Source organism: Grampus griseus, assembly GCF_964374135.1.
Source record: "Grampus griseus genome assembly, chromosome: 4".
Lineage (NCBI taxonomy): Eukaryota > Metazoa > Chordata > Mammalia > Artiodactyla > Delphinidae > Grampus > Grampus griseus.
Window position 1 is genome coordinate 47,999,270 of NC_138997.1, and position 24,730 is coordinate 48,023,999.

The 24,730-nt window shown below is 38.4% G+C and overlaps 2 protein-coding genes across 8 annotated transcripts in view; one reads left to right on the plus strand and one right to left on the minus strand.

Annotated features, from left to right (window-relative positions):
• The window catches only part of RASSF6 (Ras association domain family member 6), a gene marked incomplete at its 3' end in the record, with an annotated part of 59,804 nt that extends 53,761 nt beyond the window's left edge, over positions 1-6,043 (plus strand). The window contains exons 9-11 of the mRNA XM_082653663.1: positions 5,559-5,677; positions 5,773-5,870; positions 5,968-6,043. Coding sequence (XP_082509789.1) covers positions 5,559-5,677; positions 5,773-5,870; positions 5,968-6,043 — 293 coding nt within the window. The remainder of the gene's footprint in view (positions 1-5,558; positions 5,678-5,772; positions 5,871-5,967) is intronic.
• LOC309822039 (alpha-fetoprotein-like) overlaps positions 1-24,730 on the minus strand; it is a 68,465-nt gene that overhangs the window by 18,220 nt on the left and 25,515 nt on the right. For 2 of the 7 annotated variants that reach the window (XM_082653660.1, XM_082653658.1), the window contains exons 13-14: positions 19,129-19,261; positions 5,580-5,817 (exon numbers count right to left, since the gene is read on the minus strand). In XM_082653660.1, the coding sequence (XP_082509786.1) occupies positions 5,722-5,817; positions 19,129-19,261 (229 nt within the window). In that variant the 3' untranslated portion in view covers positions 5,580-5,721. Of the gene's footprint in view, positions 1-5,579; positions 5,818-7,700; positions 7,972-11,111; positions 11,268-11,565; positions 12,256-19,128; positions 19,262-24,730 lie in introns of those variants that run through there. The other 5 variants (XR_014296683.1, XM_082653662.1, XR_014296684.1 and 2 more) reach the window with 4 other exon arrangements.

Consider the following 24,730-nt stretch of genomic DNA (forward strand, 5'->3'; position numbering starts at 1 on the left):
ATACAATGGAGAAAAGACAGCCTCTTCAATAAGTGATGCTGGGAAAACTGGACAGCTACATGTAAAAGAATGAAAATAGAGCACTCCCTAACACCATACACAAAAATAAACCCAAAATGCATTAAAGACCTAAATGTAAGACCAGGCACTATAAAACGCTTTGAGGAAAATACAGGCAGAACACTCTTTGACATAAATCACACCAAGATTTCTTTTTCTTTTTTTTTTCAGTACGTGGGCCTCTCACTGTTCTGGCCTCTCCCGTTGTGGAGCACAGGCTCCAGACACGCAGGCTCAGCGGCCATGGCTCACAGGCCCAGCCGCTCCGCGGCATGTGGGATCTTCCCAGACCGGGCCACGAACCCGTGTTCCCTGCATCGGCAGGCGGACTCTCAACCACTGCGCCACCAGGGAAGCCCCCAAGATATTTTTTGATCCACCTCCTAGAGTAATGGAAATAAAAACAAAAATAAAAGTGGGACCTAATGAAACTTCAAAGGTTTTGCACAGCAAAGGAAACCATAAACAAGACAAAAAGACAACAATCAGAATGGGAGAAAATATTTGCAAATGAATCATTGGACAAAGGATTAATCTGCAAAATATATAAACAACTCATGCAGCTCAATAGTAAAAAAACAAACAACCCAATCCAAAAATGGGCAGAAGACCTAAATAGACATTTCTCCATAGAAGACATACAGGTGGCCAAGAAGCACATGAAATGCTGCTCAACATCACTAATTATTAGAGAAATGCAAATCAAAACTACAATGAGGTATCACCTCACACCAGTTAGAATGAGTATCCTCAGAAAATCTACAAACAACAAATGCTGGAGGGGGTATGGAGAAAAGGGAACATTTTTGCACTGTTGGTGGGAATGTAAATTGATATGGCCACTATGGAGAACAGTATGGAGGTTCCTTAAAGAACTAAGAATAGAATTACCATATGACCCAGCAATCCCACTACTGGGCATATACCCAGAGAAAACCACAATTCAAAAAGACACATGCAGGGCTTCCCTGGTGGCACAGTGGTTGAGAGTCCGCATGCCAATGCAGGGGACAGGGGTTCGTGCCCCGGTCCGGGAAGATCCCACATGCCGCAGAGCAGCTGGGCCTGTGAGCCATGGCCGCTGAGCCTGCGTGTCCAGATCTGTGATCCACAATGGGAGAGGCCACAGCAGTGAGAGGCCTGCATACCAAAAAAAAAAAAAAAAAAAAAAAAGACACATGCACCCCAATGTTCATTGCAGCACTATTTACAATAGCCAGGTCATGGAAGCAACCTAAATGCCCATCGACAGACGAATGGATAAAGAAGATGTGGTAAATATATACAATGGAATATTACTCAGCCATAAAAAGGAACGAAATTGGGTCATTTATAGAGACGTGGATGCATCTAGAGACTGTCATACAGAGTGAAGTAAGTCAGAAAGAGAAAAACAAATATCGTATATTAACACATATATGTGGAACCTAGGAAATGGTACAGATGAACGGGTTTGCAGGGCAGAAATTGAGACACAGATGTAGAGAATAAATGTATGGACACCAAGGGGGGAAAGCAGCAGGGGGTGGGGGGTGTGATGAATTGGGAGATTGGGATTGACACATATACACTGATGTGGATAAAATGGACGACTAATAAGAAAATAAATATTTTTTTAAAAAAAAGAAAGAAAAGATACAAGCATTATGAAGAATATCAGAAAAAGATTAATACCTACAATATCAAAAAGTTCTTGCAGGGCTTCCCTGGTGGCGCAGTGGTTGAGAGTCCGCCTGCCGATGCAGGGGACACAGGTTCATGCCCCGGTCCCGGAAGATTCCACATGCCGCAGAGCGGCTGGGCCCGTGAGCCATGGCCGCTGAGCCTGCGCGTCCGGAGCCTGTGCTCCGCAACGGGAGAGGCCACAACAGTGAGAGGCCAGCGTACGGTACAAAAAATAATAATAATAATTTTTTAAAAAGTTGTTGCAAAATGATAGTGAAAAGACAATCCAATAAAAATAAAGTATGATAAAGCAATTCAAAGAATAACAAAGTAACCAGTAAATATTTTTAGGAAAGTCTTAAACTCAAGGAAATACAAATATTAAAGGAAATGCAGAAGTTAAGGAAACGTAAATTCAATCCTTAAATTCAATGTAATATTATCACCTATGTCTGGTGTGGATAAGGGTAAAAGCATATGTTCTTGCAATTCTGGTGAAGATCTGTCTGTCTACTTTCTTAAAATTCATTCTAGCAACATTTGTTAAAATCCACAGTATACATATCCTTTAGCCCAGCAATTCCACTGGTGAGAATGTGTTTCACAAAAATAAAAGGACTACTGCCTACAGATTTATGTGGAAGGCTATTTATAATGACAAAAAGCTAAAGGCAAAGTTACCCATCATAGAGGAATGATTTAATAAGTGATTATTATGCAACCATTAAATGAAATGAGTTAGATCTATACCAGTTGAATGGAAGGAATTCTATAATATACATTTAATTACAAATGCAAGATGCCTATAAATGTATATAGTATGATCCCATTTTTTTTTTTTTTTTTTTTTGCAGTACGCGGGCCCCTCACTGTTGTGGCCTCTCCCGTTGCGGAGCACAGGCTCCGGACGTGCAGGCTCGGCGGCCATGGCTCACGGGCCCAGCCGCTCCGCGGCACGTGGGATCTTCCCGGACCGGGGCACGAACCCGCGTCCCCTGCATCGGCAGGCGGACGCTCAACCACTGCGCCACCAGGGAAGCCCAGTATGATCCCATTTTTAAAAAAGAATTATAAATCCCTATTTATATATGTGGTTTATATGATCACATGATCAGGGAGAAAGGTATGGAAAGATAAATACCAAGCCATTAACATTGATTACTTGGTTAGGGGGTTGGGGAGATACAGAAAAGACAATGGGAAGGAGAAAAAGCACAAAAGGAAAAAACAAATTATGATTTTTAAAAATATATGTGTACAATAAAAATATCAAGTGTGATACGACCACCTTTATGTATTTTTTGTGTGTGTGCATAAAGAGATATGTGAAGGGATGGCCACAAAAAGTGAAAAGCTGCTTATCCTAGAGTTCTGGGATTCCAGGTGATTTTTACTTTCTGCCTTATTCTTTTCCTCATAATTACAGTAGTATGTATGTTGTTGAGGAATAATTTAGAATAACTGACAAATATAATTGTATATATTTAAAGTGTACAATGTGATGATTGGACATACATGTACACTGTGCAGCGATTACCAAGATCAAGATAATCAACACATCCATCAGCTTACATAGTTAACTCTTTTTCTTCTTGGGCTAAGAATGCTTAAGATCTACTCTCAGCAACTTTCAAGTGTACATTAGATCCTCAGAAATTATTCTTCTAATAACTGAAAAGTTGTACTCTTTGACCTATATAACCTCCTTTCCCCTCCCCAATACGTATGTTATTTTTAAAATCAGGGGGAAATGCTTATTTTTACTGTAAAATGTAGTTATTTCAATTTTACCTGTGAAAATTATGTTTTCTTTTAAATTGTGTCAAAATTTCTTATACATGAAATCCAGAAGTGAAGATAATCATAACTAGGACCTTTTTAGGGACCAGGAATAGAGAAAAGAATGGAGCATATAGCACTGTTTGGGTAGTAATGTGGAAAACAGATAGCTGTGTTTTTTAATACCTTTTATCTACTAAGCACATGATCTATAACAGTGTTTCTCGAATTGTAGCACCCTTCAGAATCACCTGGAGAGTTCATTTAAAACACAAATTCTCAAGCCCCTCCAGATCTGAGGACAGTCTGGGAATGCATATTTCTAATAATTATCCCAGGTGACCATGAAGCAAGGAACATTGCCCTGTGATATCAAGAATGAAGCAAATCGAGGATGCAAAACCAAGTTAATACAAGATGTAAAGGTCAGAAGAGGATTCTGGTGGGTTAATGACAGGAGCTAAATTATGGGGTTCCCCATTGCTTCAGAAAAAGAAGAGGAATTAAAGCAACGAACACTGACTCTGTGGACATAGGAATGGATGTCACTTTAATTGTGGGGAAGCTGGACTTCTGTGTTCTAGATCCTCTCTTGCCCTTTTTCCTGGGGTAGGTCCAGTCCAGAGGATGAGAACAGTTCTGACACTTGGAACTTTTAAAAGCCCAAGGAAACACATGATACTGTAGAAATGACTCACTGGTCCACATTTTTCCCTTCAGTCTACTTCAACAGAGCAGACAGATTATTCTTTAACCATGGAAGTCAGACCATGTCACATCTCTTCTTAGATCCTCCAATGGTCTCTCTTCTGACAGTAAAGTCACAGTCTTTGTGCTGGTCCCATTACCTCTTCTCTTCATCATTTAACAACCCTCCCCTCATCTCCGTGCCAGCCACCCTGTTCCCTTGCTGCTCTTTGACGGCATTAGGCATGCACTGACCTCAGAGGTGCTCTATTTATTTACTTACCCTTTCGGCACACACTTCCCCTAAATAGCTTCATGGTTCTTCTCTCATCTCCTTCAGGTCTTTGCTCAAATGTTACATCTTCAGTGAGGCCTTCCTCCACCACCCTAAAATAATTGCAAACTTCTCCCCTGCACACATGTATTTACACATATGCATGCTTTCTACCCCCTCCCTTGCTTTATTTTTTCCCCTTAATACTTCTCACTATATGTGACATGTCTTATTGATGTATCTTCCTTATCATCTTCTTCTCCACTAGAGTGTAAGGTTCATGAGGGAAGTGATTTTTGTCTGCTTTTTCCGTAGTGTACCCAGTACAGAGAACAAGGCCTGGTACATAGTTGTAACTCAAAAAATATTTGAGGAAGGAAGGAGGAAAGAAAATGAATGTAAAGGCACTGTGTCCTAAAATGAAATCACAGATGTGAAACTACTTCAGCAGAAAGCTAGAAGTATTTTGTGGTGGGAGTATTTGTGACTTTTGGAAATTTGAAGTTCTGGGACTATACCAAATAGGAAGTTATTTTTTTTCTCATCTCATTATTATGGTTGAATGGATGAAGTCCATAGTTTAATGAAATAATAAAAAATACCCCTGATGTGAATAACAATTCTGAATATATTTTTAAGAAAAGCCAAGGATTGGATGTGGGGTGAGAAAGAAATGAAGAACTGAAGATAATTACAAAGTTTTGGATCTGAACTACTAGAAAGATAGAATTACATTAATGGAACTAGGAAAGATCAATAAATATTTGTTGAATGAATGAAAAATTGTAAAAAAAAGTTTTAGGAGTGTTGCATAATACAAGGCATAAATGGGACTGAAGATTTGTCTGAACATCCAAACCAAAGGCAAAGTTGGCATTCTGAGATAGAAAGTCAAACCCTGAAGGATAGCAAGAGAAAGAAGTCCATTTTTAGTTCATTTAAAGGTTTTAATTTCAATTTACTTTTTTGAGTGAGTTCCTCCTGTTGTATGTTCTTTTTAGGTCTTTCAAAGTGAGCTGAAGAAGCAAAATGAATGGACAAATTATGTTTCTTTTTTTCTCTGACTGTAGTTGATTCTTATTTTCATTTGCAGAGCAGAGACGGCTAAAGAAAACAGACATTCCGCTACTGCATAGACTCCTACAGGGACCATCCGAAAAGAATGCTCGCATTTTCCTCATGGATAAAGATGCAGAAGAAATTAACAGTGATGTATGGATGCCATTGCCCTGAATCTGTCTTTGCCCTCTCCTCACTCAGCATCTCTCACACAAATGCTCTGCTTTTGTTGTTTGTTTTTCTTTCAGGTGGCTCAGTATATTAACTTTCATTTTTCTCTCCTGGAATCCATCCTTCAAAGATTAAATGAAGAAGAGAAAAGAGAGATTCAAAGAACAATAACAAAGTAAGTTAAGAGCTTGCACACTGGGTGCTTCATTCTTTAATAGGTTCAAGGCACAAAATGTGTCCAGTTGTTAATACTCTTTTTCTCCTTATTTCAGATTCAGTACAGAAAAGGCTATCATACTGAAATGTCTCCGAAGTAAACAGGTAATAAAAACAGAGACAACAGTTTAGCAATACAGGTCACTATTGCTAAAACACTTCAACAAACTTAGAAGGGTGTTACAACTATTTGAGTGCATAAATTCTATACTTGCATTTATACAAATATATGTGAACTTGAATCTGTAGGAAATTGAATGTGGTAAAAGCTTGTCTCTCTTTAAACTGAAGAGGTTAAGTAAGGTTCACAGTTGGACTGAAGGAACTTGAATTTAGTTTCAGTAACTGGAATAAGCTCGGATACTATGTATTTCAAATAGTTTTTATAGTAAAACGCTCAATGAACTTGAATTTAAATGGCATCTTCAGATGCCATGCAGCTTAAACTTATTTTAGCTTCAACTGTCAAGAGAACTCTCATCAACTGACTCTCAGAAATGATTCAGAAGTAAAAGCTGCCAGCTCTTAAAATAAAAAATCAGCACATTACTACCCCACCAAGGAATCTGATGGTGATGGTGTTTCACAGCTCCTTAAACTCTAGCCTTTTCATAAAATTTAGGACAATCTTTCTATGGATACGTGGCTTTGGGCTATCTATAACATCAGAGCTATCTGTCCTTTGGGATGGAAAAGATTATGGACTCTGTTAAGAAATCCAAATTGTAATTTTCTCATCCTGAGCCCTTCTTTTTCCCCCCTCCCTTCTGTTCTACAGATGACTTTCAAAAGTGTTCTTAAGCTTTTCTTTTGTCAATTGAACTAGTTTTCTTTATTTTTCCAAACAAACATATCACAGAGATTTAGTGTATTTTGTTGGCTAGGCTAAGACTTGACCCATGATAACCATTTGTTGCTGAATAAATATAGAAGATAATGCAAAGCTGTGGTAGGTCGAAGTTGGGCAGGAAATCTGGAGCTCTGCCCTTTTTCTCCAAGACAACTCATTCTACAAAACAACACTCAGGGTCCATCAAGTACACTTAACCAATCTGAAAAAGCACTGAGAATGCCACAAGTATCATCTATGATTTTATTTATGAACTCTATATTAAAAGGGAGTTTTATGCAGCTCTTTTCCATTCCACTACTACTTCTATCTGCATTCCTCATAAGCATTGGATTAAACTGATTATATTACACACACTATGGGATAAGGTTGAATGTAATAAACCCAGTTGGAAGATCAATTATCAAAATATGAAACATGTTTAAGACAAAGATATTACTTCTCAGTGTAACCAAATCCTAAACCAGACGAAAGTAAAAGTGTGCTGTGAGCTTTTCAGTCCTAGGAAATCTCCTTTATTGAATAAGACATGGGCTTGCATCTTCATCCTATTATCTATCAGTTATTAAGAAAATCTCATCTCACAAAAGTAAAGCGAATGTAATGGTTAAAATTCAGTATACTTATTTAAAGTAGTGTCAAGTATCTGCCATAAACATGACAAAAGATTCATTTTAATATATTGAAAGTCTACAAAATGCATTAAAAAATACCATGCCTGGATAGAATAAATAAGACATATGGCTTGAAAAGTAAAATTGCAGAAGAGGAAATGCAAATGGCTAATAAGTATGTGAAAAAAGTTGTATCTTAATAGTGATCAGTTGTATTATTAGTCTGTGTCTAATCAGGAGACAGAAACCACACAGTCATTTAAACAGGGGAAATTTAATATAAAGAACTTAGCTGTGATGATAGAGTAACTATAAAAATGTGAAGAGAACTCCAAAGTGTACCCTAAGGCTGAGGAAGAATACCCCACAAAGGAAAAGCTTGGAGAGAGGAGCTGAGAATTCATTGGAGAAGGTGTGGTTGCAGCCCAGTGGATAGGGGAGACATCCTCTGGTTGCCCAGGACACAGCAGGGCCACATTCATAGGCCAATCAGGAACAACTCTCTGGAGTGTGGATCAGGTAGACAGGTGAGCAGAGGGACTTGGGGCTTCTCTGCAGGCACAAAGCCAGATCACAGAGTGTTGGTGTCTGGAGGTCTGCAGGAAACAAAGTCTGGGGGTAAGCTGAGGCTGAAGGGTAGGCACACAAAAAAATCAGGGGCGCTGCTGCCAGTGCTGCTAGGACTGCGGGGGCTGCAGGGCCCATCTCTGCAGGAACCTAGTACAACTCTGTGTATGCCTTGGACTGTGGCATCTTTGAGGCTGCATGGGACAAAGGTGGGGCAAGTGGCTTACCAGATGATCAGCCCCACAAGGCACTCTCTGGGAGCATGCACCAAGTTGAGAAGGTATGGAGAGTAATGATCTGAGCTAGGACACAGGCCTCTACTGGGCCTCCAGACTGTGCCACCACAAACCAAATCAAAAGCTACAAAAGGGGTTGGAGGAACACAAGATAAAGAAAGCTGCACCCTACAGGCCACTAGCACTGAAGAAACCACTCTGGGTAGAGCAGTGAAGGAAGAAAGTCAGCTTCCCAGAATCCGGAAAGACCAACTTCCTCCTACAGTGTTTCTCCAGTGCCCCCTACTGACAAAGCATGACATCATGTAAGCTGCAAAGGAAGCATATAGAAAGGCTCCCATGTACATTTTCACAGACAACAGCAAAGAGTGAATTTGGAGCAGAGACGCAATAAAATAACTGGCGTGTCAACAAAATGCAAAGCAAAGAAAAGTGAAATCCATCTATTAAAGAAGATTAAGAAATTATAATATTAAATACTCAACAAATTACAGTGAGATGGGCACTTAAACTACTGGTAGAATTACAAATGAATATAACTTTCCTTGAAAGCAATTTAGTAATGAGTTCATCCTATAATTCTACTTGTAGGATCTTATATGAAAATAATCATATATACAAAGATACTATGTAAAGATGATTATTATTTATTGTGATAAAAGGAAGTAAATAGCCTAATGTTCAAAAATAGGAAAAACGATTAAGGAAGGAAAGAAACATTTACCTACAGAACGTTATGCAGCTCTTAAATTGTTTTCTAATAAATTTTAATTATAAGAGTAAATTCTCCTTATGTATCTGGACAAGAATATAGATACAATATCCAAAAGTTTACTATCCATAAGATATATAGATATATGTTTATATATGTATGTATATTATTTGTACATAAACACTACAAACCAAAAACATGTTAAATGTGGTTATGTCTGGTTTGTAGAATTATGTATGGGTGATTCATGTTTTTCATATTTTTCTACACTTGTTAAATAATCTGTAATGAACATATATTGCTTTTTCTATTTAGGAAATAGAAAATTTATGATTAAAAAGTTGCCAACAAAAGAGTAGCAAGTACATGCAAGCAGAGTTCTACTAGATGCAAAAAAATTCAAATAAATTATGCAAGTGAGATGTTAACATCACTACCGTGGTAGTTTTAAAATATATGTATGAAGTCTTTGATACTCCTCCTCTCAAGATATGGAGCCTAATCTTCCTCACCTTGCCAATGGGCTGGACTTAGTAACTCACTTCTAAGGAACAGAGGAAAGCAGAAGTGCCAGGGTGTGGCTTTGGAGACTAGGTCATAAAAGGCACTGTGGTGTCCTCCTTGCTTGTTCTCTTGGATTGCTGACTCTGGGGGGAGCCAACTGCCACATCCAGAGTAGCCCTAGGGAAAGGCCTATATAACAGGAACTGAGACCTTCTTCCAAAAGCCCAAAAGCCAACAAGGAACTGAGGCACCCTGTCCACAGCCCACAGCCGTGGGAGTGCGCCATCGGCCAGCCCCAGTTAAGCCTTCAACGACTGCAGCCCTGGCAAACAGCTTGACTACAACCTCATGAGAGACCTGAGCCAAAAATCCCAGCTAAACCACTCCTGGATTCCTGATCCTCAGAAAATGTGTGAGGTACGAAATGTTTGTTGTAGTATGCTGCTATGATTTAGGATAATTTGTTACATCACAATAGATAACATATAATTTCTGAGACAAAAATCTGTTCACTTCAGAGTCATCTTGACATAATACAAGAATATAAACTTTTGTCACAAAACCGTTCATCCTTGTTTTAGGTGGTCCAAATATTTCACTACCAGTTACATATTAGTTCAAATTCAGTTCTAGATAATGTTATACTTATTAATGGTAGAGGACCTGTCACATTCATCTTTGTATACTTTGTTGTACTTAATATGGTGTCCTGTGTATTGGATGTGCTCAATAAAAATCAGTTGAATAAAGGACTGAATGAATTAATGAATGAATAAAAGAATGAGTGAATAAATTGTCTAAAATATTTTTTTAAGTCCCCTGTATATATGCCTCCTTTTTCACAAATCTGATCTAGTAGCTAAAAACATATCGAAACTTTTCTATATAGTTTTCCCTAATATCGTGGTGTATTTTATCATCTCTTGGCAGTATGAAATATACAGTTAGGCAGTGTTACTATGGAATTTTGTTTAGGGTTGTTCAGCTTGGCTTCAAGAACTGAAGAAATCCATTTGCAAGGCAGTGGATGAGGTGGAAAAGATGGCAGATGTATTTATTATATTGAGATATCTACATGTGAAAGGAAAGGAATAGGATGCAATTCAAGAGGGCAAAACCCTCAACAGCATCCAATTTTCTTCTAAATAACAGCTGAACTATTAGACTGAGACATTTGAAATTGTCCATATTTGGCCTACAAAAGCAGCAATTTTATATTGTTGAAACTAACCACACTTAGCATTTGCCTTACATAGATCAACTCATTTAACATCCATTACACTCCTGTGAGGAAATTAATCTTTCAACCTGATTTTAAAGATGAAGAAAGTAAGCCATGGAGAGGTTGGGAGATTTGCTAAGCTCTTTAGTAGAAGACTGAGGTAGGATTTGAACTTATGGCTCCAGGACCCACACTCTTAACCACTGGAATATATGGCCTCACCCTAATTACACACCCTCAAGTGGCATCTGTCTGTCTTCATTTGTGATATAGAAATAATAGTACCTACTTCATTATACAGTTGTAGGAGTTATAGGAATAATATATTTAAAGGCTGACACGTTGCACATAAGAAGTGTGTGATAAATATTAGCTATTGTTATAGCTAAACTATAATATGTCCTCACCCAACACTGTAGCCTAGGCTTTCACTAAGTCTTACTGCCCACAACTACTTTATTCTTGTCTCAAAACCCACCCATCTGAATCACTCACCATTCGCGCTCACACTCTCCACATCTATCTGTTAAAACATGCCTGTTTTCTAGTCGTTGGCCAGGGTCACTCCTTCCATGAACTTTCCTGGTCTCTGTGGCTCTGTGTGATCTCAAACTCCTGGGTTCCACATTAGTTAGCTCTGCTCTTGTGACACTGGAAACATGAAATCTGCCCATTATTATAATTCCTTATGTGTTTATATCTTGTTTAAATTCATTAGTGATCTGGCCATATCATATTCATATTATTCCCTGCAACACCTAGCACAGTGTATTGCATACAATAGATACTTAAATGTTTATTGAATTTAATTTGCTAGTATATATGAACATGCTGAAATTACTGGGGTAAGGAAAAACTGAAATCAAGAGCACTATAATGAGAATTAAACATTTTCTCTAACCAAAATCACTTATTTAGTAAGCACTAAAATATCACTGCTTATTTTTACTTCATTACACACGCAAAACTAAGTCGAAATGATAAGTTCTTTATGTCTTTTATGCCGGGATTTCCAGGGAAAAGACTACTATTACAAATCATCACTGAAAGCTCAAGTGAATATAAATATGTTAGGACCCCTTGGTGACAATGTCAACATCACATATCTCGGGTAAAGATGAAAGGGAATACAGTCATGTAAGTACCTTTATTGTAAAACACATTTCATTCAGTTCAACAATAATCATTTTCAGTAGTGGTACAGATAGAAACCGCAAATGGCACTTGGGGTCTTTTTCACTCCAGAAACCCAGCAGCCAGGTCCCAGTTCAATGTGGAAGCTCATTACATCCACCTGAGGTTTTGAAAGGCCCCTTGGTTTCATATTTCTGTTGCTGCTTCTGAGAAATAGAAAGCTTATGGGGAGAGAGAAGGGATGGAAGTGGGTTGTAGGAGAGTTACAATAAGTAGATTTCTCTGCTGAGTAGGAAAGGAGAGATGTAGTGTAGACTAGTTAATGTTCCTGAGTAACATTGCTAGTAGCTGAAAAATGATGTTGATTCTTCTTTTGAATATTAGACATGCATTTCATTATTCATGAAAAACAAAAAGCAGTTCTCAGCAAAGATTGTACATTGACATATGCTGGAATCATTTAGCCTCCCAAAAGAGACTGGCACTTTTTGATCAGTTTGGACCCCTAAAAAAAAGCAAATAAGCACATCTGTGAGAAAGAGAAAACAGCTAAGCAGCTCTGATCCCCAGACAGAAAATCTTTAAGACTTCCCTTTTGCATGCCTGAGATGGGTTCTAATAAGCCTGCCTCTCAAGGTCTCAGAATTTCTCACAGGCCTAGTCCCTTAGCTTAAGGACCTAATTAACTGCAATGCCTCATCCACTTTCAGGACCCCAGATTTAGAATAAATAAAAATTTGCTTCCTCCTCACAAAAATATGGCACTCTTTTGCAGGGTAAGAATGAACAATCAACGTCAGCTTCTCGCTGCATTTTAAAACAGCTCTAGGGTAATCCCATGCTAAATCACTGCATATCCAGGTATAGAAATTCAAGAGGAACAAAACCACTAAAATTGATCAGATTATCTCTACTCCCTTCATACGTACTGGTGTAGACCTTGATATTAAGTCCAAAAGTTTTCCCCAATTTGTACCTGTATAGTCCTTATTCAAATAAAAATCATTTGTGGAAGCCCAAGTAGATAAAAGTGAAATCTTTAGCTTAGTGGAAATGGGACCCCTAGAACTCCACTGCTAAGGTATGAACACACACACATCTGAGGGATAGATGACTCACACTCCGAAGAGTCTCTAGGACCCTGTAGAAAATGGTTAGAAGTCTAGTAATTCAGTTCTTCTTCCCACCTTCAAACAGTACCACACCTAAATTGTCTAGAAAGATTAAAATCTATTTAGGCTTGTTTATAAAAATACCTCTGGAATTTATGTATCCTTACTGCCACGGTGACCCATGACTATTTTTGTTTTGTTTTGTTTGAATGTTAATTTATTTCCTTTTTTTAATTCATGTTTTAAAATTGAATAGTTAATTTACAATGTTGTATTAGATTCAGGTGTACAGCAAAGTGATTCGAGTATATACATCTATTCTTTTTCAGATTCTTTTCCATTATAGGTTATTACAAGGCATTGAATATAGTTCCCTGTGCTATATGGTAGATCCTCGTTGTTTATTTCATACACAGTAGTGTGTATATGTTAATCTCAAACTCCTAATTTATCGCCCCCCCACCCACGCCATCCCCTCTGGTAACCATTAAGTTTGTTTTCTATGTCTGTGAGTCTATTTCTGTTTTGGAAATAAGTTCATTTATATCATTTTTTAGATTCCACATAGAAGTTGTATCATATGGTATTTGTCTTTCTGTCTGACTTACTTCACTTAGTATGATTATCTCTAGGTCCATCCATGTTGCTGCAAATGGCATTACTTCACTCTTTTTTATGGCTGAGTAATATTCCATTGTGTATGTATATCACATCATCTTTATCCATTCATCTGCCGATGGACATTTAGGTTGCTTCCATGTCTTGACTATTGTAAATAGTGCTGCTATGAACATTGGAGTGCATGTATCTTTTTGAATTAGAGTTTTCGTCTTTTCTGGATATATGCTCAGAAGCAGGATTGCTGGATCATATTAGTAGCTCTATTTTTAGTTTTTTAAGGAACCTCCATACAGTTCTCCATGGTGGCTGCACCAATTTACATTCCCACCAACAGTGTAGGAGGGTTCCCTTTTCTCCATACCCTCTCCAGCATTTATTATTTGTAGACCTTTTAATGACGGCCATTCTGACTGGTATGAGGTGATACCTCATTGTAGTTTTGATTTGCATTTCTCTAATGATTAGTGATATTGAGCATCTTTTCATGTGCCTGTTGGCCATCTGTATGTCCTCTTTGGAGAAATGTCTATTTAGGTCTTCTGCCCATTTTTTGATTGGATTGTTTGGTTTCTTGGTATTAAGCTGTATGAGCTGTTTGTATGTTTTGGAAATTAATCCCTTGTCAGTAGCATTGTTTGCAAATATCTTCTTCCAGCCTGTACGTTGTCTGTATGGGAGACTGCTAACCTGTCATCCATCTGAAGACTTTGGAATAATCATCACTAGTCTATTTCTCCAAATCCTGTGATATGCTTTTCAAACCTTTTTACATTCTAGATACTGCTGGACATAACAACTGAAGACTTTGGAATAAACTACTAGTCTATTTCTCCAAATCCTGTGACATGCTTTTCAAACCTTTTTACATTCTAGATACTGCTGGACATAACAGCTTGCCAAGATCCTTTTAAAATGGGTCACCTCTCATCTCTTTTGAAATCCCAATTCAATAAGAGTAACAATATACCGGAAAGAATAAAGCCTACTGATGCCAAAAAGAAACAAAAAAAACACCATCAATGTAAGAGCTATAATGAACTTCTGAAAAATAGTCATTGGTGTGATATTAATCAACATATAAAAATGCAGAGATAGAAGCTCAGAATAGTAACATTAAAGAAGTACCAGCAGTAAAAGACCAGAAAGTCATTGATTTCTGAGCTGCTTTGGTTCTTATCTCCTGCTCAGCCCATTTTTTTAAACTTCCTAAAGATTCCTGAAATCACTACTATCCTTTCAATATACTAATTTTTACTTAGGTTAGCCAGAATTTGATCCTATTATTTACAACTAAAGAACCCCAACTAACATACCAGCTTAAAATATAACTGTGTAAATATATGGGTGAAATAATATTTAAATATGCAAGGGTCCCTAAAGTTTATCACCCGGGTGCCCATTCTGAAAAAATACATACATACATACCTAACTTAAGAATGTAGCCCAAAAAAACTTAAAAGAATCCAAGAAAAAAACACAAAATGGGATGTTAGAAATAGTCAATTTTACCCAGAGTTACACTTAAAAAGAAACTCTTAGTGGACAGCCATAAATCAGTCCCAGAAATAACTAAATCCAAACTGAAAGATTAAGTCAGAGGACTTTTCAAATGTTATCAAACTTTAAGTTTCAAATCTTATCAAACTTTAAGATGACAGAATATTCTATTACAAAAACTGTATGATTAAGAACCTGATATAATTTAGCAGTGTGACATATTTTAGTGGTGTGATGAAAGTAGATGCTTTATTTGTCAACATGGAAAAAGAATGGTAATTAGAAACTCTCAAAAAAGAAGGATGTACTAGGAAATCATAGTCCAGATATGTAAAGCTAAATAAATGTGGCATATTTTCTGCAGTTGATAGTAAGAAAAAAGACTTCATTTAATCTTGACACTTTTTAAGTGATCCAGGATAAGTCATTGAACTATTGGTCAATCCATTCATTGTACGGCTGTAAATAATATTACAGTTAAACACACTATTGAACACTATTTAATGGCTTCCAGTTTTGGGATCAACCTATTGACAAAGCATATAAACCTTACATTTACAAAGCAGGATGAATAAACCTAGACAGTGTGGAAGTAATGGTATAGCTTTAAAAAGGAAAGCTGGCAAAGAAATCAAAAGAAGTTTAGACATGTTAATTATGTTTTGGAAAATCACTAGATGCTGATTGAAGTCGAAGGACCAAGAAATAGAGTATAACCGATAAAAGAGCTAAAACTACAAAAATACTTTACCTAAAATAAAAAATTGAGAGTCTACTGGTAGTATTGTCGAAGTTAGTGTAAGTATACTATATTCTTTAAGTGACAGCAGTATTTTTAAAAACTATTAAAGTAATAATGGTAATCACTAGGAATACTAAAAGTGAAAACTTAAATTGCTTACCTTTTGGGAATGGGAAATGTACCCTGCTCTTCTGTCTGAACTCTTGCCATGTTCATGTATTACTTATGTATTTTTCAAAACTTGTGTAATGTATCATAAGAAACTAAATACAGTATCCCAGAGTGACCTGATCCATGTGGTTACGATATCACATTGCTTAATCTGATCATTGTTTTTTCTCCAGAAATGCATCCCAGGATTGCAGTAGCTTTGATAGTAGACCCATCAAGTTGTAAGCATAGGCCACTTAAACCAGCAAGTCTTTCCACATGAACTTGTGTTGAGTTACAACTAAAAGCAGAACTTTGCTTTTTTTATTGTTAAATTTCATGTATTATTTTCAAACCATCATTGCAACCTGCCCAAATTCCTGCTATTTCTCGTTAACTTTCTTCTATGTTATATTCTGTTGGGTGACAGATGAGTATCTCAGGCTACAATTATCATTCCCCACTGACCTGGAGGAGAGAATTTCTGGGTAGTTTTCTCCTTAAAACTGCTGAAGTCTACAATTCACATCATTATTTCATGAAATATGAAATTCCTTTTCTTTGGAAGATCCAAATTCACCTTGTATGGCTGAGTTTCTTATTTTATTCCTTCTTTTTGTTTCATTCTTATTCTTACCAACATTCCAACATTAATTTTGGTTCCCTTTTTTCTCCTTAGAATTTTCCTGCATTCTGGTTTACTTCTCAAAATATGTCTTTCATCTTGTCTAAAAATGTTTTACCCTCCCACTAGCCACAGCTAGAAAGGCAGTCTTCAAACCTGCCCACTTTCTCTTTTAACAGGCAGAACAGATTCACATAATTGACTATTCTAATCTCAGAAAAGAAAACAAAGAAAATGCATGTAGGTCCCTGGAGCAGTTAGTCTAACTTGGAACATCTACAGCCTGCTTAATTGGCTAAGCCTCTTCACTTCTGGGATTTTGGTTCCATGGAGACCCCCAAAGCCACTAGGCATTATTCCTTTGCATTACAGTCAAACCTAGATCTCTTCCACAAACATAGAGGCACAAAGACTCACCGAAATTCTTGATGATAAGATTCCAAAATATTTCGATCATATATTCCTATATTTTTTGCTAAGCCTATTCATATAAGGTTATTGCTTTTATATTCCAGTCTTACCTTTGTATTTAATGTCCCCAAAATCTTTCACTTCCTTTCATAAATAGGTTATTTTTCAATTGTTTTATTATTTTTGTTACTGTCCTTGGTTCCAACTTCTCAGTAAGTTAGATATATAAAAATATTGGGAAGGGAGGGAGGAAACAGTTTATGATTATCTACTTTCACCTTAGGAAAGTGGTCACCAAACCAGCAGCATCAGTAGCACCTGGGAACTTGTTAGAAATGCAAATAATCAGACCCCACCCTAGCTCTATTAAATCAGGAATGCTGGGGATGGAAAATATTGATTTTGTTTTAACAAGCCCTCCAAGTAACTCTGATGCACACGAATATTTCAGAATCACCTCCTTAAAATAATCATACGGAGATATACTTGGTCAAACTTTATAGATGGTGCAGAATTACATATAATAATCACTTCTATCTGAAGAAGTTCATCTAGCAAATTTTAATTAACATGATATATTCTTCAGATAGCCCCTATTTTCTCCTTTAATTTGTGGAGAAATCCTAAAAGAAAGTAGAGAGGGAAGGGGAGGGAAGGGGAAAAGTTTGGGCTTTTCAACCATTAAGTTGAAGAGCGCTGTCAGACAAAAAGTGTGGGGGAAAAAAGCACACAGAAATCTTCCTATCATGCTGTTGATGAAATAGTTCAAGCAAGAAGCATTCACGCTCACGAGCAAGAACACTTCAAGAAAATTCCTTTGGGAATTTTTAGGCACAGGCCCTTCTGCAAAAGTGTTTATCTGTGTGGATATGGGGTTGTTACTCAGGTAGAGATCTGTTTTCTGAATGTTTTACAAAAAAGTGAAAGGGCTTTAAAGTAAATAAATGGGCACTTGTGACTATTTTCATTTTGTGTATCAGCTGGTCTGGGAGTCAGCAACATTTTTTTGTGAACAGCCAGATAATATTTGGAGCTTTGCAGTTCATTCAGTCTTGTCACAACTACTCAGTCTTACAACTACTCAATTCTGCTGTTGTAAAAAGCGGCCATAGACAACACGTAAATAAATGGGCAAGGCTGTGTGCCAACGCAACCTTGTTTACATAAACAGGGAGTGGAGCTGAGTTAGCCAGAGGGCTGTAGTTGGCCTACCTTTGACTACACCATAGATATATGACTTTTAACATAAGCACATGTACAGTTTAGGTGAAAAAGCAGAAAAGAGCCACTGAAGGTAATTGAGGCATTCATGAAAATTGTTACCTGTGAAAACGTTTCCCTGGGCCACTGCTAAACCTAGTCCTAACTAGGACTAACTAGCCACAGCCTGTTTGGACTGTAAAGCCTGCTATATTATATTTTATTTTTTGAATCACACGTTTGCATTCTTCTACTCGGATACTATTACCTACTATATCCTAGTTTCTGCTTCTCAAGTCATGTCCCCAGGAGAACGGTCCATCCCAGGTCCCCTCCATGAATTCACATGAATTTTCTGTGCCACACAGGGATGGTAGGATTACCATGATATTCTTAGAAATTTAAGTCATACAATGTTACCATCTTATGAAAAGTCATTTGCTTGTTAACTGTATGCAATTAGATTAGTTACACAAAACAGTCTCCTGGTACTCAGTTTGGTGTGTATGCACAAAGAGACACTTTTTTCTGGTCACTGTTCTTTTCTCTCTCTATTCTTCAACCCCCTGTTCTAACGATCTGCCACTGAGAAAATGCAATCCTTTCCACCTAAACCGGTTTCCTAGTTAAGCCCCAAACTACATTTGGTGACTCTTCCTGATTATGCCCCCAGAAATTTCTAGAACGAAGCTACAGTTTGCTCTATATTTCCAAGGACACCATTTCTCTATAATGAGAAAGTCTTCAACTCATCCTTCTTCCTCCCACCCTCAGTCCTAAACATCTCAGTTCATCTGGTGTCATGACTTTGTATTTATCTTTATTCATGTCTAACATGCCTAGTTCCCTCAAATGAACACAAATATTAACATATCTTAAACCCAAATATAGTCAATTACACCGATCCACTTAAATTGTGATTTTCTCCTAATCCATTCATGATTGGCATGGAGAAAGGATTTTTTTTTTTTAAACTGTACCCTAAGAGTGCTAAGAGAATAGACAAGGAAACAGAGATACCTCTTCTTGGAGACACATTTCACTTTTCTCTGCTTGACAGCACATCTCCACCAGGTGAGCAAAATCCACAATAACTGATTGGAACTGCATCTCTGCTGCATATGGTTCCTGCTTCACAAGGTTGCTGAGAAGCCTGAATAAGAAATGAGTGGCAAAAATAAAATCACTCCCTGAGTTCTAGAAGGCCAGCTTGCAAACCTGCCTTATTTATTTAAAGCTGCACACCACCCATGCCTTTGCATAGCTCTCACTCTTAAGTTTACAGGCCCTGAAAATGCCCTGATGTCTTCATAGTTTTCACAGTATCCATCTCCATCATTTATTCAACATATTTTTCTTCAAGCACATCTCATCGATATAACTATTATATTAAATTTAATTACCTTTATGTAATTATTACTAGGGTAAATATTATTTTCTATTTTTATTACATTGGGTGGTAAATAGGTTATACAATAAATTAGCTTTCCTATAATATTTTGTTATGAACAACATTTATTCTAAACAACTAACTTCCCAATAAATATTACAAGTATAACACACCTGAAAGTTGAGGCCCCCTTATATGTTACTAATAATAAAACCAATACACTAATTTGAAACTTCAGTAGTTTGACAATCATCTCAGATTTCCCTCACAGAATGAGTTTCCCCACAACTATATAAACATCGGTGTTTCAACCACTTAGAATATTTAAAATTATAACCTGGCTTCTGTCTCTCTGTTTAATAAAGTAGTATCGGGCTTCCCTGGTGGTGCAGTGGTTGAGAGTCCGCCTGCCGATGCAGGGCACACGGGTTCGTGCCCCAGTCCGGGAAGATCCCACATGCCGCGGAGCGGCTGGACCTGTGAGCCATGGCTGCTGAGCCTGCGCGTCCGGAGCCTGTGCTCCGCAACGGGAGAGGCCACAACAGTGAGAGGCCCGTGTACCGCAAAAAAATAAAAATAAAAAAATAAAGTAGTATTCCAAATCTTCCAATGTTGTCCTTTTTTTTTTCTTTATTGGTCAAGAGAGATTTAACTACAAAGAAAACAAGCATGAAGGGTAGGGGAAATGTACATTAATCCATATTTTATTGCTTACTCAAAAACCTTCATTTACTCTCCATTTTCAAATTCACATTGATAATACCTAGTGGCCTTATTTGTACTTGAATAGGTATAAAAGAAAATATCTCAAAGCTTTAAGTAGCTATTCCTATGACACTCTAACCCAAGGGTCCGGCAAATATTTTAGCCTTTTTCAGCCAAGAGGCAAAACTGCGGATATTATATAAGTACTTATATCACAAGACAGAGAACTCCAGGCCCGCCCCACCCCTGGGGTGGGCTGCCCCAAGTGGCTGGCGGGCACAGTTTGTGCCAGTTGCCATCAGCTGGAAATGATGGTGAAGCGGGACCAGCGGTGGAGAAGGGGGCGCGCGCCGCTTGTCTCACTCTGTGCCCCAGTGACACGCCCTTTTCTTCTCCCTGCACCCCGCTCTCAGCGCGGGCAGCCGGCCCAAGGCAAGGTGACTCTCTGAGTCGCTTGACTCCTGGACTGAGATGCCACCCACCCCTCTGCTGTCCGGCAGTCGTCAACAGTGAAGTCCCCACCATGCACGTGGCACCAGCGCAGGCACTGGGCAGAGCGAGCTCGGTCCCAGGCGGGGAAGGCAGGAGCGAAGCCGGGGACAGAGGCGAAGCAGACGCGGCACCCTGCAGCTCCCAGGCTTAGCTTGCTCAGGCGGTGCCCGCAGGACCTACAGAAACAGTCCTGGCCAGATGGCCGTAGCGTGCTGACCCCATCTAAGCAATCAGATATTTAGCTTCACTTGGTAGCGCCCTGGACATGCCTCTGAACTTCCCATTTCAGCTCAACCCTCTCCTACCCTCCCCCCAGCCCCCAGCCTTGAGGATAGACAGAGCTGAAACAGCAGCATGACTGAAGATAAGGAAGCACAAGCCAATTTTCTTTTCGGGAACTGCTACAGTGATGAGGTGGGTTTGAGAAGCATGTAATCACTGCATCCTCTGAGCACCAGTAAGACACAGTCAATAGAAGCTAGGAGATTTTAATTAACTCCATGTTTGCCCCTAATCCTAAGACCTGGGAATTTAGAAAAAAATCAGAGAGGGGACAAAGACATATGTACAAAAATATTCATTGTCACAATTTATGATACTTAGAAACTGAAAACAATTTTCATGCCCAGAAACAGGGACTGGTTAAGTTCATTATTGTACCCATATACTGGAATATTAAAAAGCCATTAAAATGCTGTTTTGAAGAATAATCAGTGACAAAACTGCACACATTATCATTTTTAAATCTACATTAAAAATGATGACAACAGCCAACATCTTTTGAGTATCTTGATATTTGTTCTGTTTCAGACAATGTGCCGAAAATTTGTAAATGTTACCTCGTGTAATGCTCTCTGTCACCTCCTTAATAAGGCTCTATGTCATCTCCACTTTGCATTTGTAACACTAGTTTCAACTCCTTGGGAATAATATAGATCTGGGCATATATAACAAGTCAGTGAGGTGAGCCTCCCTTCCAGAAGGCATGAGAATTGAGAACTACTTCCGAGAACTCGTCCTGAGACAAGAAGTCAGGCTCACAGACTTCCGCCCATTAAGAAAGGTCTGGTCAGTGGAAGACGGGAATAATTCAGTGGTTCCCCAGCTGGGCCTCCATTACACTCATTTCTGAGTTATATGGAATCAGGATAACTCTTTGAAAGGGGGCTGTAAGAGTGCTTTCATTAAAGTCCTGCACACCGTTAAGACACAAGCAGCACTGCCACAGCACCTGTTAAACGTGTACAATCCTGAGGTTTGGGGGAGGTATTATTTTTTCCTTACAACAAAACATAAAGCAACTTTGTCATCAATTGAAAGGGATCCAGTCTGCTGCTGAGCAGGAGACAGCAGTACCTGGAGGGCATGACTGTTCCCAGTGGCACAGGAGTGGTGCCAAGGATCCAGGAATGCCTGGAGAATTCCTGCGGAGTGGGAGAGGCAAGGGGAGTTTCATAAGCTCTCCCCTGAGGATTCTGAGGATAATTGCTGGAACTGAAATTCTGTATAAGCAGGTAGTAGTAAGAATGTGCAAAACTTCCATTATTATGTATTCAAACCATAGACTGATGGACAGAGGGCAATTGTGGGAGTGTGCACTTGTGTACAGATATGGAATTATGTATTCCTACACTATACATATATTTATAATGGGTATCTCTGCAGTGTTGGAATAAAAGTATTATGTTTTTCTTCTCTTTTCTGTATTTTCTAAATTTTCTGCAAAGACTATGTATTACTTTAATGATAAAGTAAATCAACATTTTACAAAGAAATAGAATAGTATAAGCATTCTTTTTTCTATCCAACTGTTCTGTACATATTTGATCTTTTTTAAATTATGTTTTATTATAGTTGAGATATGTACATATTCAATTTTCCAATTAGACCTAAACTTGATCCCACTTGAAAGAAAACACTGTGCTTGTTTGTGTCTCTGTATCATTCAAGTCTGTATGGTTATGTATGATGTATGGTCAAAACAGTTGATACTATCTTTGAATAATAATGATCAGTTTTTAACAAATTAATTATTCAAAGTGAGAAATACAGGCTATTTCCCATTGGAATTTTGGTGGGTTTTGTCTCAGAAAATATTCCCCCCCAGATAACAATGTTGTTCATGATGCTGAAATTCACTACCCAACCCATAGAAGCATAGGACAGCTTCAGTCCCATGTTACAGAAACTAAGCATCATGAGTACCTACACAGTGAGATTACCACATTTCCCAGCACCCACTGGGGCTTCTATGGTCTGCCCTAGGGGATTCAGCACCCCAAGTGGCCAAAGCTGGTATAGGAGGGGCACTGGTTTTACTGTGAGTTCATGCAAAATCTGGACTTCTTTTTCCTTCCAATGTCATAAAAAGTGCACAAACTTTGCAGTCAAACTTACTTTGGCTCAAGTTAGGTCCTCCACTCACTAGTCTGTGTGACGATGGGTAAGATACTTCTCTCACCCTACTCTATAAAATGAGAATTTGAACACCTATATTGCAAGGTTTTTGTGAGGACCAAAAATAATACTATATTAAAGAGCTGAGTACAGTAATTGGCATACTAAAGGCACTTAATAAATAGTGGCAAAGATAATATGAATAATTATTTCATCAAATTATGGCAATGATAATCAATAATTATAGTAATAGCACAACTTGCAACTTTCGTTTCAAATTATTGGTTGCTTCCAACCACAGTCTCCCTTCTCCCTGACTCCCACAATAAATGGTACATTGTCACAGCTTCTCACCAACTTATTCATTTATTCACTCAGCAAATAATTGATGAGCAGTTTTATAATTTCCCTGAGGGTCTGAGCTGTAGATTTAACAATAATAGAGAAACCTAGTGGAGGATGTAGGAAGGCTCCTTCATATGTACCCTTCTTCTCCTTCCTCACAAGCTCTGGGATTCCAATTGTCTTCATGGTTTGAACCCTCCCAACCCCTCTAGTCTCAGCCCCAAAGGTTCCTCTCCCCTCTCTCACCTATGCCTCAGACACACCCAACTATTCTGCTCTCTCCTCTGTCCTGCTGGGTCAGCTGGTTTCTGGATGCACGTCTCCAGAGGCACCAGTAGAGGGAACACTTGTATGACCGCTGAGCTTGCAGATCAGGTGGCAGCTGCTTACCTAAAGCACAGGGAGCTCAGCTCTGTGCTCTGTGACGACCTAGATGGGTGGGATGGGGGGGTGGAGGTGGGAGGGAGGTCCAAGAGGGAGGGGATATAGGTATACATGCAGCTGATTCACTTCATTGTACAACAGAAACTAACACAACCCCGTAAAACAATTATACTCCAATAAATAAACAAACAAGGAGAAACACTTTCACTGTACTGGGATAGGTAAGGGGAAAAAAGGGTCCCATTATGAGAATGCAGGTCTGGGAATGAGATTTGGAGCAGAGGTATCAGCATGTCGTGGTACCTTCCCTTAACACTCCAGATATGAAGGCTGCCTTTTCTACAACTGGGGACTCTGTGCCATTTGGAAGCTAGGCCCCCCTCCCTTATAATGATTTGCCACATACCAGTGATCTGCTTGCAGTGGGTTTATCTCTCCTGTCCACTTCCTCGCACCACCCAGCCCACCCCCCGGATCTCTCTACCTATCAACCTAACTGCTGTTTTAAAACATTTCCCCTAATTCTATTCATTCCTTTAGTTTTAAATTTTTTAATTTACCTTTTAAAATATTAGATCCTACTTTTAATCCTCAACACCATCAAGTTGTTTCCAGCTTTTCATTTCAATGATATTAATCTTTTATTTTCATTACATTTATTCACCCTTTCATTTAAAGCACATTCTAGTCTTCATATACTATCTTAAGTCTTAACATTTCAACTCTGTATTTTTCTTAATTGGATTTTAAATTCTTTTCCTTTGAACTTCTATTCTCTTTATTTCCTCTGTCTTATTCCATGACCTCATTTCTGCCTTCTCTTTATAATCCTGCTGAATTTTGTCTTTCCCCTCCAGGAGCCCCTTCGCTTTTTTTTTTTTTTTCTTTTTTGTGTGTATGTGGACTTAT